The sequence below is a fragment of the Teleopsis dalmanni genome, chromosome 2 (genome assembly GCF_002237135.1).
Source record: "Teleopsis dalmanni isolate 2A chromosome 2, ASM223713v2, whole genome shotgun sequence".
Classification (NCBI taxonomy): Eukaryota; Metazoa; Arthropoda; class Insecta; order Diptera; family Diopsidae; genus Teleopsis; species Teleopsis dalmanni.
This window is the reverse complement of record NC_051847.1, coordinates 32110296-32128792: the sequence shown is the minus strand read 5'-3', so window position 1 is coordinate 32128792 and position 18497 is coordinate 32110296. Positions and strand designations below refer to the sequence as shown.

General features: G+C 28.9%; 1 protein-coding gene and 1 long non-coding RNA gene across 8 annotated transcripts in view; both read right to left on the bottom strand.

Annotated features, from left to right (window-relative positions):
• Positions 1 to 3845: 3845 nt before the first annotated feature.
• LOC119674825 overlaps positions 3846 to 18497 on the bottom strand; it is a 93492-nt gene continuing 78840 nt past the window's right edge. For 6 of the 7 annotated variants that reach the window (XR_005252215.1, XR_005252216.1, XR_005252208.1 and 3 more), the window contains exons 6-7: positions 4250 to 4331; positions 3846 to 4196 (exon numbers count right to left, since the gene is read on the bottom strand). This is a non-coding gene — a long non-coding RNA (uncharacterized LOC119674825). The remainder of the gene's footprint in view (positions 4197 to 4249; positions 4332 to 18497) is intronic. The other variant, XR_005252210.1, reaches the window with a different exon arrangement.
• Positions 8685 to 10804, bottom strand: LOC119674824 (homocysteine-responsive endoplasmic reticulum-resident ubiquitin-like domain member 2 protein). Its single transcript, XM_038085982.1, has one exon. It carries the CDS (start codon positions 10589 to 10591, stop codon positions 8954 to 8956), a length of 1638 nt encoding a protein of 545 aa, XP_037941910.1. The 5' UTR covers positions 10592 to 10804; the 3' UTR covers positions 8685 to 8953.

Sequence of the window (18497 nt, the reverse complement as noted above, 5' to 3'; positions counted from 1 at the left end):
ATATATTTATTGATCGGATCTATTCTGAGATGTCTTAGCATGTCAGACATGTGAATGTACCATGGCACTTTGAAAAGTCTTCAGAGAGCCTGACTTTGAGTAACTTGTAGCTTATGAATTTTAATGTCATTCTCTTTTAAACTTCTCTTTAAAACTAGTAAATTAATGAATTAATAGTTAACTTCGCTTGAAAGACTCAGTTTCAAGTAATATTACTGATGTGTACAAATTACTGATCTTGCAACACATTTCACTCTCTCTCTCTCTCGGTCTCTTTTTGCTCTGTCTCTTACTTTCTGCCTGTCTCTTGATTTTTGATTAACTTTCCAATGTTTTCTATTTAAATTATTTCATAATATATATTACTTTTATATTATTTTAATCTTTACAAAAATAATTAATTAATAATTACTAATCTTTCTTCTAATACCTCATCTTCAACTGAGTCTCACTCTCTGCTATCTCTCTCTCTCTCTCTTCCCGTTTTTCAATTTTTATATGCTAATGGGGCATAGTGGTATGCTTTGAGTATAGTCATTTACACTTCACGGAAACTTCCCACAATAATTTCAGAAATTGCGCTACTCAATGTCTGACAACTAAACAATTAACAATAATAACAAAGGAACAACAACAACAAAACAACTGCAAAAAGAAGAAGAAGAATAAGGAAAAGTAAATGAATAACAATAACAAAAAAACACAATACAAAATGGGAATGGCACATTATTTTCATCACGCGATGCAATTTACTTTGCAACTTTAATTCATTTTCATGTTGTGTCGACACGATTTCCCTGATTTTCTATTACCAAAAAAAAAGCAAAAACCAGAAACCAAAAGTAAAAACAAAAAACAAACAATTTTTTGCTATATTTATTTTTGCTAGTGTTCTGGTTATAAATTGTTTTTTCTTTTGATTCCTTTTTTTGTTTTGATATTGCATGCTATTTTGCGGCTCACTGAGTTTGCGTTTACGTTTGCAGTAGCAGTTATAACAACAGCAACAACAACAATAATAATAACAACAACAACACCAGGGCAACAGCGGCTTTCGATAAAAAAGCAAGAACAACAACTATAATTTGTACTGTTTTTTTTATTTATGACTAAAAATAAAAGCTAAATTTATAAAATTGCAAAATTTTTTGTTTTTGTGGTTTTTTATTAATGTATCGTAGTTGTTGTTGTTGTTGTTTTGAGCCCATTTTGTTTGATTTTGTCGCATTGCTTAATGCAAACTCTCTGCGCTTTCATTACACATACACACACATATATATACTAACTCACTCACTCATACGTCGCAAACGTTTCACATACAATTGTATGTTTGCATTGACATGCAATGCTGCTGCTATTTTAGTTGCTGTTACTCTTCTTCTTCTTCTCATGTAAAATGCTCATTCTCTGATTTAATTTTGTTGCTTGTTTTCTTCTTATTTGATTTGTTGTTGTTGTTGTGCTGCGGCAAATTTTAAAGTGAAAATTATTCATTTTTCTAAGGTTCAGTCTCTGAGTTGAAGGTCAGTTGATATTTTATGTCATTCAACTTGCCTTCCTCTGCTTCTTCTTTTTCTTCGCTTGCTTTTTTCAATACTGTTGTGTAGTATGTAGTGTTCGTCGTCGTCGTAGTCGTCGTCTCGGTCTCCACTGTTGTGGTCGTCGTTATTATAGCCGTCGTCATTATCGTTTTCTTTCTATTTACATATAAAAGTTGTCTATCTCATTTATGCATTTCACATACCTACATATGCTTACATGCAAATGCAAACTAAGTCAAACATTTAATGGCGTACAAACACTTATAGGCTTCCACATATCTACGTCGGCCCGTTTCGTTGACACTCAGTTGCTCTTTTGACCATTTGTTACGTTGTTACGTTGCTCTGCTGTTCTGTTGCTCTGTTGTTTCTTCATATGACGTTATCGGCGCATGCAATTGCCATTTTGTATTCATAAATGTGAAACGCAAATTTATAAGCAATAAAATTATTTATTTAAATAAAAAACAAAAAAGCAAAAGTAAAAATAAAAATAAAAACAATACATTTTGTTAATGTAAGCAAAATTAAATCAGGAAAATAAGATTTTGTTTGAATTGTTTTTTTTTCTTTTGTTTTTTTTTTGTTATTTCAATATCAGTCAAATAATTTACATTTATTTGTGCATTCCAATGTTCTGTTGGCAATTTTAATTTTTTTTATTGAATTTTTAATGCGATATTTTCATATTAAATTATTTGGTATTTAGTATTGAGGCGTTAAGTGTCCGATAACGAAATAAACGAACAGATACAGATTGGCGCTTTTAGACGCAATGGCGGCGGTAATAACATTGAAACTGAAATCTCTGATGCGCTTTTGTTTTTGTAGTCGTTATATATGATGTACGTATTTTTGTGAAATACAATAGATAAGATATATTTGTTCTTTTTAGAGCAGCATTTTGCTCTTTTTGGAGTAGCAAAATATCGCAATAAATCCCTTTATATATTTAATATTAAATTGAATTTGTTTTACAAAATTAAGCAAATTTGAGAAAAATTTGAATTCTATGCTTAGGAGACCACACCATACTTGAGTAATTCTTCAAGATTAACGTTGGTACTCATATTTCGATACTCTGCCACACTTGATGAATTCTGCAGATTGAAAATGTGTAGTCATGAACTCTACTTGCTTATGTATGTATGTGTAGAAAAGTAATAGAAACATTTTGAGAAGTACTTGAAACTTTATTTTAGTACTCGCAAATTATGTATTAATTTCTTACTTTCGCGCTTTGCTGTTCCATTCTGTCATTAAGCATAATATGTATATGTAATATACATATATGTAATTCATATATATGTTTATGTTAAATACAAAATATAAAAAAATGACAAAAATATATTGTGTATATACGTATAACAGTGTCAACAAAGCCTTTGTAAAATTTCAATCATCTCAGGGCTGTCTGAAGCGCTGTCCCTGGCCACATGCGGCCCGCGACATGTTTTTAATCTACTACAATTACGCAATCGCATCTGGCCTGGACGGCCCTGATTTAAATACAGTAAGTTTTGTGAAAACTGTTATAAAAGGTAATTTTAATCTTTCATCTTACTCTAGTGTGGCATGGGCCATATATAATATATTTCTAATATAATCAGATTAGATTGTTACCAAAAGTTTAGACCTTATTTATTACATGTTATATATGTAGATCATACATTTATAAAAGCAGCGACTTTTGATCTCACTACCACCAATTTGGTAGTGATGAAATTTACAGAGATCTTCCATATAATGAAATCTCAATGATTGATTTTTTTTAAGTGGAAATTTAAATAATGTTGTCCATAATGTTGTCACTGTCATTCTGATACTTAGTACGAACGATATGAGTCGTAAGTCACCTTGTCCAACTTTCAAATCTTATATTCCAGTATAATAATAGAATATAAACTTTAAAAGACTTCATTTCTATCCACTTTAACGAAACACTATTAACAATTAATAATTCACTTTAAATAATTACTTATGCTGTTAACTCTACACGATAAAACCACATTCCATACAAATTTACAAATATATTCCCTAGTACACACAGTTGTGTCTTAATTAATCCACATTGTTATTAAAAGAGGATGACGAAATTTTTGTTAGATATTAGATTTTTATTGCTCTTAATATTCAGGCAAATCAATTGAAATCGTGTGAGTACTAAATATCTTCGTATTGACTTCATAAATACAGAATCAATTATACATATATATTAATATAAAATCTTTTCATGAAATAAAATATATAATTACCTTCAGATTTATAATGAAACTAAAGTGAGTTTGTTGTAAAATGATTTATTTTTGATGTCCTAAACTTTTGAAAAAATATATTATACTATTGTGTGTAGCGTCTATAACAAATTTTTAACCAACGAACCACTGGCTTTTGCATGCAAAATATAAAATCGCAAACCATCACAGATTATAAAATGGATCCATTGATATATTAAAGTTCTCTCCTATCCCCAATATTACTGACTTAAGTACGTCAAACGAACACAATTCATTAAAAACGTATAAAAAAACGATGGTCCGAAAATATTAGAGGCCATTTTAACTGTCTGTAACCAGTCTTTAACTGAACCGACTATTACTAAACTTTTATGCTCTGTTCCAGAATGTCACGAAACTTTCATCACCGCTTCTAGGGCTGTTGTGGATATAGAAATGATTATCATTCACAAAAATTACCTTTCTAAATACCTTTATCCGATATAGTACTACTAAAGTAAGACTCACGTTACAAGCTACTCCATATTATCTTCCATTAGTGCTTCTAGGCCTACTGTTGATATGAAAATGATTATCTCTCATAAAAATTATCTTGTCAAATACCTTCATCCGATATAGTACTACTAAAGTAAGACTCACATTACAAGCTACTCCATATTATCTTACATTAATGCTTCTAGGCCTACTGTTGATATGAAAATGATTATCTCTCAAAAAAATTATCTTGTCAAATACCTTCATCCGACATAGTTCTACTAAAGTAAAACTTGCGTCACAAATTACTCGATATCTTCTTCCATTAGCGTTTCTAGGATAGTTGTAGATATGTGTAATGATTATCTCTTACAAAACTTATTTTGTCAAATACCTATATTTGAGGTTGTGATGGTGGTGTAAAACTCACGTCACAAGTTACACGGTATCTTCTCCAGTAGCGCTTCTACAACTGTTGTAAATATGAATATGATTATCTCTTATTAAAATTATCTAATATAATTTTTTATCTTATATTGCAAGAGCTTAAGTGAGAAATTATTCACCATTTTCATTTTATTACATATTATCAAATTGAAATAAATCATTGGATCTTACCGAATTTCATTAAATTGTTGGTTTCCTCATCTGTAGTTGGAACTTTAGATTTTAGTTCTGATTGCGTGGAAACGAGACATGTTTTACTAGGTCTTATGTTCATCGATGGTACTACTTGCAGTTCTTCATTTAATTACCCATTTTCTTTAGTAGATCTTGGCTTGATAACTTTAGGCTGTTCCTTTTTATCAGAAATAACTTTTTCAAAAAACTTGATTAGTACGCCTACGCGACCCGGTGTGGGTGCTTCAGTTGTTGTCTGAATCAACGATAAATCTGCCACATGATTTAACGCTATTGGTATCGTCGGAATCGCTTTAGAATTTGCAGAGCTTGCACTCCCAGCAACAGCAACGCTTGGACCAGCCGTATTTTGAAATTTTTGTATACTTTGCAATGTTTTCATTTTCAGTTTTTTTATAGAACACTACAACTTTAATTTTGGATTCCAAAATATAGCTCTTGCTTTCAAATAAAAATTATTTTCTTGAAGTAATGGTGTGTGATATTTAAAATCAAAATTTTTAAAATTTCAATGCCATCTTTGTTAATATTTTTCTTGTCAACATGTTCATATAAACATCTTACAAAAATAAATCTCGTATGTTTAAAAAAGATACGTTTGGATTCCACTCTTCAATTTCTACAATAGTTAAATAATATATAAGGTGGTAAAATAACTTTACCCAAAAAAAACCTTACTAATTAATTTTTATATTTACGGACCTTTATATAAACATATCTTTCTTCAACCTATTAGGTTAGGTTAGGTTGTACCGGCGATTCCAGGGTAAGATGAAAAGTCTCATCTATATATATAGTAAGTTTTCTATATAAAGATTCAGGACAAAGAGTTAGTTGGTAGTCGCCAGCTACCAACTCCGCATTTAAGGGATGGGATGCATATTTCTACCAGTAGTCGACATATACTAAATTTTGCCCTCATTCCTCGCTAAGCCCATTTTCGCAGATTTCTTTTTGATAGCAACAGAAGTAGCTGTAACATTGTCCTTAGTACGCTCAAAGACGACGATGTCATGGGCGTAGAGTAAGGTGCTCCTTGCAGATATTATTTATACCTATTTTATAAAAACATATTAACGAAGTGCGTAAGTCAATAATATTATCAATAAATAATAACTTACGATTTTATATGAATATAACCGCATATATTATAAATCGAATATTTTATTCAATTCTTTCAGTTGTAATCATTATATAAATTATAAAAATAATAATGATAATAAAAATAAATAATAATAAAAATGAATAATAATAAAAATGAATAATAACAAAAAGGAATATTAATAAAAATTAATAATAAAGAAAATAAAATAAAATAAAAATGTATAATAAAAAAAATTAATAATAATAAAAATAATAATAATAAAAAAATTATTATATAAGAAATTAATAATAATCTACATATTAATAATAATAATAATACAAATTAAAAATAAAAGAAATGATAATAACAAAAATGAGTAATAATAAAAATGAATAATAAAAATAATAATAATATTAAAAATCTATAATAAAAGAATTTAATAATAATAAAAATGGTAATAATAAAAATTATTTATAATAAAAATTATTAATAATATATATTAATAGGTGTGGTAGAAAGTGACTCCTGTCGACTCTGTCATGAGGAAAAGGAAACATCAGAACATGTTCTATGCAACTGCCCAGCGGTGGCAAGACGTAGACTCGATTACCTTGGAAGTGGGATATTAGTCCCAAGTCAAATAGGTAAAACTAAGCCCACAACAATTACAAGATTTATAAATAGTCCGAAATTGTCCTAGTCGGGGTGCTCTAATAGCCTATTACTTAAATAAATAAATAATATTAATAATAATAATACAAATTAAAAATAAATGAAATTGATGATAATCAAAATGAGTAATACTAAAAATGAATAATAGAAAACATGAGTAGTAAAAAATTAATAATAATAAAAATAATAATAATAATATAAATATAAATAATATTAATACATAAACAATAATAAAAATAATAATAAAAATAATAATAATTAAAATCTATTATAAAAGAAATTAATTATAATAAAAATGAATAAAAATAAAAATTAACAATAATATAAATAAGTAATAGTAAAAATTAATAATTATAAAAATTAAGAAAAATCAAAATTTAATCACTATAATCAAGATAATTTTAATTATTTTTATAACTTAATAGTCACAGTAAAAAGTAAAAAAATTTTCTAAATAAAAGTTCTTCTCTCAATAATCTCTCACATATTTTTCTCTCTTAAAATTTATTCTAAGCTTACATTTTCGTGAGAGCAATTGTGCTTCTAACTGCGTTCCAAACTGGTTTCCATAATGTGCGGTTTTAAGCTCGGCTTGATTTTTGTGTTGGCAACAAACAAGCAGAAATTGAGGTTTACAATATTTTTGATTATAATTTTTCTTTTATTTTTGTCTGAAGTTTTTGTTGTTACTTTTTTGTGTGCTTTTACTGGTTTCTTCCATATTGTATTTTTTTTTTATGTGTTGAATCAGTGCTCTGACTTTGTAACATACTTTTTTCGTACTTACTTTTGATTTTATTTACTCGCATTTTTTTGTGTTTATTTACATTTATTTTTCTGGTTTTTACACCTCTTGACTTAAACTAAATTATGTTCTTATTTTTAGCGCGTTTTATTTTTTTTTTTTCGTTCTTTTTTTTTTTGTCATACACGTTTTGTGTGTTTCTGTTTAAATTTGTTGGCATGAATTAAAAGCTTTTGTAGTGCTTTTATTCTTCTTTATTGGGATTTGGATTCAAAGCAATTCGTGCCTTTACTTATGATTGCTTTTAGAAGCTTAGCTTGATAAGTGCTACGTGGAGTCTAATCCATCGATACAAACGCGATCTCAATCGAGAGTGCTACAAGTGAAACTCAATCTCTATTATTTATTTTCCAAATATTATCGGGTAGTAACTATTGGATGTTAGTCGCCTAACATGTTAGATCGAATGCATCATAACTGGTGATGAGACATGGGTCTATGAATTTGACATGCCCGCTAAACGACAATCGACCGAATGGTGCTTCGAAGGTGAGCCGAAACCGAAAAGAGAACGCCAAAGTCGGTCCAAAATCAAGGTTATGCTGACTGTTTTCCTCGATATACGTGGTGTGGTGCACTATGAATTCCTTTCAGATGGTCAAATGGTCAATAAGGAGTATTATTTGGCCGTTATGCGTCGTTTGTGTGAGGCCTTTCGCAAAAAGAGGCCAGATTTATGGAAGGAAAACTCATGGATTTTACACCACGATAACGCACCGGCTCAGACAGTGTTAGTTGTGTCGCAGTTTTTGGCCAAAAATTCCACCAATATCATCAACCAAGTACCGTCGTAGATATGGCCCCGTGTGACTTTTTCATCTTTCCCCGACTCAAATTGCCATTGCGAGAACCATAGACGCGTTTTGAGACCATAGAGAATAAAAGAGAGAAAGGCCATACCTTCGGCGGCCTATAAAACTTGTATGGAAAATTGGATCAAGCGTTGGCATGCATGTATTGCCGCAGGAGGAGAATACTTTGAAGGCGATAATAAATTAAAAATTAAAATTTTGCTTTTTTTTTTAAATTCTCGTTCTTTTTTGATTAAATGGTATATATATTTACATAAAAATTTCGTAGCTTTATTTTTTAAAATTTTTTATCAAAATTATATTATATATGCCAAAAAATCTTCGACAAACATTTTGATAATATATAGAAGTACTAAGTTGACAACATATGGAACCAAATTCTTATTTAAACTCAAACATAATAACACCAATTAATTACTTACATATTTTAGTAATTAATATTAGCTAAAAATACTTAGTACTTCCTTTTTATAAAAATAGAAAAGTCTGGAAGTGTATTGAAATAGGGAATGGTTGAGAGTTGAAGCAAATTCTTGTTAAAAATGTGGAAAAACAAACTATCAGTGCTTTACATATGCTTCCAAGTTAATGGTTTACTAAATAAAAATATTTTAATTTGCCCTCTCCTTCCGCTTTGCTTGTCTTTGTTATATTATTTATGTCTTATGTTATAGTTTACCCATAATTTACAATGCTGGCATCTCTGGAAGCAATGACGCAAAAAATGTTAGCACAAATATACGTACAAATATTAGAACGCCAACATTTGGTAGAGCTGCTGCATTTGGTTCTGCATCGTCACCAGGAGTATCATCAGAAGAATCATGTTGTTGTTGCTCTTCATCGGTGTCTTCAGCATTAATAGCAGGTTCTTCTGTTGCATTACTCTCAACATCTTCACTACGATTTGCTAAACTTTCTTCGGCGGGATCAGTATTTGATGCACTCTCATTTTGTATCTCTTGAGGAGCTTGTGCTTGAGCCTGCTGTACTTCCTCGACACCTTGGCGTATTTGATCGTTATTGTTGCGATTTATATTATTATTATTGCGTTCTGGTCGAAAATGAAACACACCAATATGATTAAGATAAATTCCGCCAGCAATAAAAACTACAGCTAAACAACGCAATGGCGATGAGTTATAAAACAAAATGATCAGGAACAAAGCTAAGCGTGTTATTGAATAGAACCTATCCAGCCAGTCTCGATTTTCCTGTTCCTCTTGTGCAATGTTAGGAAAACGTGGTCTTTGTAGTACTGCCTCAGGCCGTTCCTGTGCTTGTACATCTACTGGTTCAACATTTGGTACACTTCCAACAATATTTTCAGTGCTTTGCTGCATTTGGTTTTGTGGCTGATGTGCACTAGGATTTGGTATCAGAGGTACGCCAAAATTGGAGTATCCATATGGTGCCTGAAAGGCATGATTTATTGGTATAGTAGGATCAATTGTATTATTCTGCGATGCATTTGAGACTTGTATACAACGATCCATATATTGTGAATACACATGCTGAATCCAATTGTACATAGCAGCTTGTTGTGTGGCTATTGCTTGCATAGTCCACTGATTCATTGGATTGTTTGTATCAAATGGTGGGCAACTCTGTGGAAGAGGGGCTTGTGCATGAGCAGCTAATACAGGCATTATGTGCGGATTAAATTGTGGTGCATTTGCATAGTATCCTGCCCATGGCTGCGGCTGATGCACTGATTGCTGTGTCTGTTGGTTTTGGCTTTGTTGGTCCTGCTGACTATGCTGTGGGTTTGGCTGCAAAATATATTGTGGTTGCGTAGCTGAATATATATATCTATGCCGTAAACCATCTGTTGCGGCTGAGCCCATATTAGTCGAAGCTGTGTTTATATCTACATTGGAAGTCATAGTTTTATTTCGTATTGATTTTGCAGCTAGAGGTGGTGGTGATCGCATTGAAGCAGGCGTGTGAACTAAATGAAATATGTGGTTTTGTGTATAAACATCCTTATAACTGCGTATAACGTCTTTCAGTAAGAGCTTATCATTTAGTAGTTGTCCTGAGTAAATAAGCTTCTGTTCTGCTACTGGCGGCTGGCTTGGGTAAACCAAAGACAATTGCATCTTAAGACGTTGTACAGTCCAAAGTAAATCACTCTCAACAACTTGATCATCGTGTAGTTGATTTGAGGCCTTAATTATAAGTTTAACACTTGTTACATTGCTATTGACTGTGGTGGTTGTTGCGGCAGATGTTGTTGTAACTTTGCTGCTCACTGCAGCACTTGCTCCATCTGCAAGAGCCACTGCGGACGATGATGAAATCGACGTAGTAGGCTTATCCATTGTCGTTAGAAAATTCAACTAATTTTGTGTTTTTTTTTGTTGTGTTTATCGTCGTAGTCAAATTGTTATTGTTTTATTGTGTATTACAAAAAAGCACACTTTTACCCCTGTTCTCACAATTTGTTGCAACTGTTTCGTTGTAGACTTTGATTTATGATTTAATTTCTGTTAGATTTATAATAAATTCGTTTTCATTATCAAACAAAAAAAAGTAATAACTATTTCTAACTTTCAACTTGCAATTTTTTTTTCATTGACTTTTTTTCTTTCAATTTTTAATTTTAATATTATTTAGATACTCTCTTAATTTTCGTTAAACTATGTTATTTTTTTGTTCAACTTCCCTTGAACAATCTTATGATTTTTTTCTTTTTTCTTTTCTTTTACAGGTACTTCCAAAATAAATAATTACTTCTTATATTCAATTTGCTTTAATACATTTCGTTTATTATCTGAAAACTTTATTCATTTCAAAAAATAAAAATTTATTTATATTTTGTCAAACATTACTACGTTTTTTGGATCCAACATTTGGAAGAACAAAATTTTTCTGATTAATTTCTATCGAACTTGTATGGTTCTTAGACTTACTTTCATAAAAAAAAGAGAACAATTAAAAGCCACATACAACAGCAAGAAGACTTATCTTCACAAAAAGAAAAAAGATAAACTATTCTCTTTTTATAAACAGTAAATCTTTAGAAATAATTATAGAACTTAAATGAAATCTACGGTTTCCGTAATAAAGTGCGCTCGCCCTAAAACAATAGAAAACAACGACTGCTAGCAATAATTAAACATAACTATATAATAAGATATAAAAAGTATATAATTGTTCCATCGACATTAATCCGGTCCACAAATACGTCGCTTTAGAAACACAAACAATATTTACGGCCGAAAAAAACAACAATTTCTTTCAATTACTTTTTACTTCCTACAATAAATATATGTACGTTGAACATCCTTTAACCGATCGGGACTGGACTGACAAGTGATTTTCTTTATCAACCATTGGTAGCAACCATGCGTTCGAATAATATCACATGATTGCTCCGTTAATGAAACTTAGCACAGGGCCAAATTTGGGAGACGTGTGTGTTAACTTATATTATAATATATAATACATAATATATATAAGTTGTTGTTTTATTGGTTTTCCTAAGGAGTTCTCAATCGCTATGTTATTAACGCCTTTTATTTAAAGTTATCACACACTAATAAAAATAATTCCCTAAGGTCTGAATGGAATACAAAGTATGACTGATATATGTAGGTGATCTTTTTATATTTAAAAAATTAAATTATTAGAATATTTTCTGGGAAATAAATAAAATGCAAGCATTTTCCATTTATTTTAACTCTACTTCTGTAACGCACTTGCTTACTTAAATGGTTATAACAAGCCACTACTAGATTTTGATATCTCCCTAGGCGCTTTTGCTGAAAAACAAAATTTTATTTTTTTTTTGTACAGGGTTTAAAAAAAATTACTTATACTTAAAAAAATCACTTATACGCACCGAGTACCTTTTTATTGAGAAATATTTGAATATATTTTTTTAACATTAATATAATGTTAATATTAATATTAACATTAGTTTAGTAGTTCTTAAAATGGTCTTCTTACAAATGATCTTTCTCAAAAATAATTTAACAATTATTATTTAATTTAAAAAAAATGTTCCGAAAGCAATTTTGAAACATTTTTGTAATATCTCTATTAAACAATTATTTATTTTTTAAATGAGTGTTTTTACACATATATATATATTTAATTATATATAATTTTTTAATATTTCGTGTTTGTATATTCTTTTGAGTGTTATATGTGTATGGTCAATCCCAACTTAAGTATTTTTTGAGTAATTTTTGAGTATTAATGGTGCATTAATTTTTGATTCTTGTCACACTTGATGATTTCTGTAGATTGAAAATTCGTGTATATGAATTCTTCTCGGTTATATGTTTGTGTGTGTAAAAAAGTTATAGAAACATCTTGAAAAGTCATATAACATTTATTTATTTATATTGGTATTCCGTAATTACATATAAAATGTTTATACTCTCGCTTTTCAATGTTCCGTTCTGGCATTAATTATAAAATGCCTTTGTAAACTCAAAAGAGAAAATATCTAAAAATGTCTGAAAAAAATTTTGTGCAATAATTAATTTCATCACTTTTTCAACACCATTAAAACATAAGTAAAATTTCAATCCACTTCATACAGTAAACTGTGCGAAAACTGTTATAAAAACTATTTTTATTCCTCTTAATTTGACTCATATGTAGCATGGGCCTATAACATGAAATAAGTTTTTAATAAACTTGTAACATAATTCTTATCTGGCAGTGCCTACCATTAAAGACGCCTGCGTCATTTATCCTACATTAGAAGGAGAAGAAGAAGGAGAGAGCAATGTCGGCAGTTGTCAAAATGTGGCTATAAAAATAAACCAAAAGGCATATGACAATCGTAAACATGTTGTGTGAGTTCTTAAGTGCAGCGAAAGTGATTTTATTCCTTTTAAAAATTTTTTATAAAAAATGTAAAGAAAAGAAAAATATATAAATATATTATGTAAATAATATAAAATAAACTATTAATGTAATATAATATACGTATAAAAAAATAAATAAGCATAAAATATTTAAATAAAAATCGTTGAACTCAAAGCAAGCCAAGCAAACTTTAAATTAATTCATAAAATTGTATTGCAAGCTTTATCTTATTATTGTTATTATTATTGTAGTTGTTGTTGTTGTTATTGTGATTGTTGTTATTGTTTTAATTCATAATGAATTTCTGTTTTCGCTTTTGTTGTAATTGCATCGTTGTCAGAATGAGCCGAATGATAAAATAGGTGACTGCATATAAGTACCTACGTATATATTGTATTTGATGTAGTATGATACGAACACGACGAGTTGTCTTCTCAAAGAAATTGCCGAACGCATGCCTCGTACAGTAGCAGTAGTGAGCTGCAAAGAGGCAGCAAAGAGGCAACATAGAGGCCGCTAAGAGGCAGCAACTAATGTTGTTTGTGTGTTTTAATTAAGCTCACTTGCTTTATGCGATTTTTGGTTTGCTCTTATTTGTTAGGCTTTTTATAGCATGCAATTTCCTCTTACAAAAAATGCTCCCATTTCACACCTATTAATCAGTCATATTTTATTTTAGTTAATGATTTTAAATTATATATTATCGCACTTATTATTTTATATTATTATTGGTTTCTTTTTCTAGTTTTTTACACATTAAGTTTTTATAATTTTTATGAATTAAATTACCTTCAAAATAGGTCGTTTAGAATATTTTTTGTTGTTCTATTGTGCTGCCATTTTTATGTTATGCGATAAAAAAAATTAATTCGTTAAATATTTTTTTTTAAATATATTTAAAACTGTGTCTTTTTTACTAGAAGTTGACTATTTACAATAAATAATTAGAAAGCCTAAGCTTTTTTCAGGCTTAGAAAAAAATGAGCTGTGTAAGTTAAATGAAGAAACAGGCTTAGAACGCTTTGTTGGGGAACACCAAAACAAAATTTGGTATTAACAATTATATTATTAAATTATATATTTAATTATAAATTATAAATATTGTTTATCAAAATTAATTTAAAAGAATTTTACTTTAATTGTAATTTTCTACTAGCTATACATGAAAAGATAAGCTTATGCTTATTGTCAGGAAGAAATTGACTTATATTATATATCAGGCCCACATGCTAAACTTTAACGAAAGCTTGAATCACATTCAAAAATATAGCGGAGCAGTTTTTTTTTTGTCCAGAAAAGCAGTAAGTAAGTGGACTTACTTAACAGTCTCATGTACTCTTGTTCTAAAGCCGAATTTATGTTTAGATATAACACGTCTTTGGGTTATTATAGGTATCATATTTAACTGCAATATATTCTTAAAAACTTTAGATAATTGAGGTAGAACGAACACTAATAGTTCTATATGCTGATGGTAAAGATGGGTCTTTTTCTGGCTTTGGAATCATTTAAAAACTTTTCATAGCTTTAGATAACATCCAAAAGATCAACGTCATTTTGACGTTATTTTAACTGTCATATTTTGTCATATCCAGTATATTTTTTTTTTGGTTTGATAAGATTTAAAAATATAGTTCTTAATATCATCCAAGCTTAGTGTAATGAGATTTCTGACAATAGAAAGGGACTCGATGTTAAGTTAGAAACCAGATGTTTTTAAGTACAGTTTTTATGCTAACATATAACCTCTATCTTTGTCATTGTGAGTCTAAGGTCTGTTAGGGTTTTCTAAGTGGTGGGTTATTTTGGATTGATGATTTAAATTTTTTGCAACCTTCTACAAGAAATAATTATTTTTTTGTTTTTAAATTAGTTTCAAAAAATATTTTTTATATTATAAGAGTTAGTTTTAAAAAAATTTTTTTTTAAATATTTTTATTTATTTTTAAATTAGTTTAAAAAAATATTTTTTTATACATTAGTTTTTTATTTTTAAAATAATTTTAAAAAAACTTATACGTTTTTTGTTTTTGCTTGTGAAACTTATCGTGGGCCGTCAGTACTATCGTCATGATACCTGTGTGCCAGACTCTTACCGATTAAAACGCCATACATCTTCATTAGGGACCCCTTTCTGGGTTTATGTTTTTTCCTCGCTTCTTAGCATCTGCTTTGTTATTTCGACTTTAGTCTACAGTCATCTTCACTGTACTGTCAGACAATAGTTGAAAAACCGGTGTAATTTAAATATTTTTTTAAAACTAATTGAAAAACATAAATATTTAAATTATTTTCTCTAAAATGCTTAATAATTTTGTTTTTAAAATTTCAAAAATAAGTAAAATTTTAATTAAATTATTTTACTTTCAGTGCATAAACATATTTTTCTTACACGCATTTATTTCTAGCATGCAATTTAATTTATTGAGCCACATATATTGCATTTCTTCCTCTTCTTTCATAACAAAAACAAGAAAACAATACTATTAAAATTCATTTCCTTTGCTTTATGCTCCAATACACATACTAGGCTCGGCTCTATTTTATGACTTTGCGCTTACTCGCTGCATGCACTCGCTTCATAGCATGTGCGAGTACATTTAACGCATAACATTTATGAGCGAGTTTACAACGGTTTTGTTTTTATTTCATTCATTTGCATTCATTTTATTCGCATCAAAAAAAATTTTTTTTTTTGATTTTTAATTTTTTTTTTTATAACAAGTTTTAATGCCTGCAATAAAATCGATATTATTTGCATTGCTCTTTAGCAGAAATATTTTTGCTATTTACTCTTGCTCTTCTTGCTACTATGAACAGCAAGACCAGCTTTTTTCGCCAACAAAACGAATGACGACAAAAACAATAACAACAACAACTACTACAGCAAACACAACAACAACGATTACTACTAACTTGGTCAAAAGTAGCATGCTAGCATGTTGATATTTTTTAACCTACTCAGTTGTTTTAAGCGCGTAGACATAACGCCGCAGCATAAGACGTCGCGGTGCCATGTGTTACGGTATTTTTTGTACATTATGACAATAATAATAGAAACAAATGAGAGAGAGAAAAAAAAGAATAAATTTAAAAGGAAATGTAATAAAATCTTATAAATGTTTTTAATGTAAAATGAAAGGAAGCAATAAAAATAAATAAATAAAAATTAAATTTATACAAATAAAAATGTTGAAGTGAACGGAAAGAAAAAAAAATCACGAAATTTGCAACAACAGCAACAAAAGCAACAAAAGCAACAACAAAAAGTGGTAAAAAATTCTCTCTTCACAATTGTCTTGGAATACAGTATCAGCTTGCGATTTGTAACGTTTTCAAGTGTATAATAAACGCGGCTAACATAAAGAATTTTTTATTTTAAAATTAATTTAAAATTGTTTTCTTTTTTTTGAATTTTTTTTTATTTTTAAATTATAAAATTTAATTATAGGCGCTTACAGTGTATTCGATTAGTTCGCCGATGCGGCACAAACAAGTTACACATATAGTGTGAGCAGCATTACGTTACATCAATACAAATAAAACGACAAAAAAAAAAATTGCATGCACATAAAAATATAACAAAAACAACAAGCAATACAACAGCAGCTAAAAGACTCTCTGTAAAGCGCTCGCTGCTAAGCAAGAGCACATGAGCATCATTTTATATGTGTCAATTCTCTGCAGCAGCAGCAGCAAACAAACAAAAACGCATAACAGCAGCAGCAGCACCAGCAGCATCAGCTTTGATATTTTTATTTACATTTTATTTTTTGTTTTGATTGTGCAGTGTTTTTGTTTTTATTTTATAAAGTTTAAATAAAAATTCGTTTTGTTGTTATTTTTAATGCAACGACGACGGTCTGTGTCAGTGTCAGTCAGCGCACACGTTGTTGCTGCATATCTGATTTTTTTTTAATAAAAAAATAAAATTTTTGTTTAAAGTTTTGCTGCTTTTAGTGTTTAATTAAAATTTTTTAATATGTAAAAAATTTAAAAAATTAAACAATAAAAACAAAAGAATAGAAGAATGTACATGATAAAGGAGAATAAATATAATTTGGAATAAATTTATTTTCAATTAAAAGAAATATAAAAAAATAGTGTTCAGTAAGAAGTACATAAATATATAATTTAAAATATATTTAATTAAAAAGAAAAAATGTAAAACAATATGCATTAATTTAAAGTTTTAAATAAACTAAAATAAAAAAAAATATTTATGTGAGCTCAATGAGCAGCGAAAAAAAATAAATAATAAAATGACCAAAGCAGAGAAATAACAGACAGCAGCGCTGCCGGCTGAAACAGAGTTTTAAGTCATAAAGGCGTGTGAATTAAATTTTAAGTTAAATAAATAAAAAAATTTTTCCCTTTTAATTTGTTGGGCATAAAAACGCATGCTTTTGTATGTATGTGTGTGTATGTGCGTGCGCATGTTAAACCAAATTGTTAACATTTTTTGCAATGCGAATATGCAACAGCAACCTTTAATGTAAAATAACACACAAAAAAAAGAAGAAAACAAAGTAAAATAAATTCATATTAAATTAATAAAAGCAACAAAAATACAAGAGTGCAAACAACCAAAAACAAAAAAAAATTGAAAATAAATGTTATGAATAAATAAAAATTATATACACGCAACCAAAAAGTCAACCTGTATTTGTGTTAAAACCTAAAAAATACAAAAAAAATATAAATAAGAAAAAAATTGGCAATAAAATTATTTCGTACAAGAAAAAAAATAATAATAAATAAAACAAAAAGAAAACACAAAAAAAATTTTCAGTTAATATAAATAAAAACGGCGCTCTTTGGGCTTTTAAACCGAAATTTATTTTGGCTCAGTTTCGTGCTTCAAGCAAAGCTTTTGCTTTTTATATTGTTTATCCACACACACACACACAAAGGCATGCTCGTTGCACACTCACAGGCTGCTGTTGTATGTGTACGTGTCAGTGTTTTGATGTACGAATAAATATCCAAAAGTGTTACCTAATTTATATGTGTCTTTTCTTTCAGTTGTGTGTCACCGCATGTATTTAGCACGTGCTCCACCAACTATGTTTACACTTGATTGAAACTAAAAATTATGAAAAGTTTAATGATCCGCGCGGATATTCTAAAGGCTACACTTCAAAAAATATTTGCTGCAAATGCATTTGAATAGTATTTGAAAAAAAAAACAAAAAAAAAAAATAAATAAAATAAAAAACAAATAGTAATAGTGAAAAAAGTAGTTGTGAATAATATTAAAAAATTAATATTTAATCAAAAACAAAAAAAAAGAAAAACAAAATATATATATTAAGTCGAAATCGATAAAAAAATAGTTTTAAACATTGTAAGATTCAAAAAAATTATTTAATATAAAATTGAATATTATATTAGACATATTAT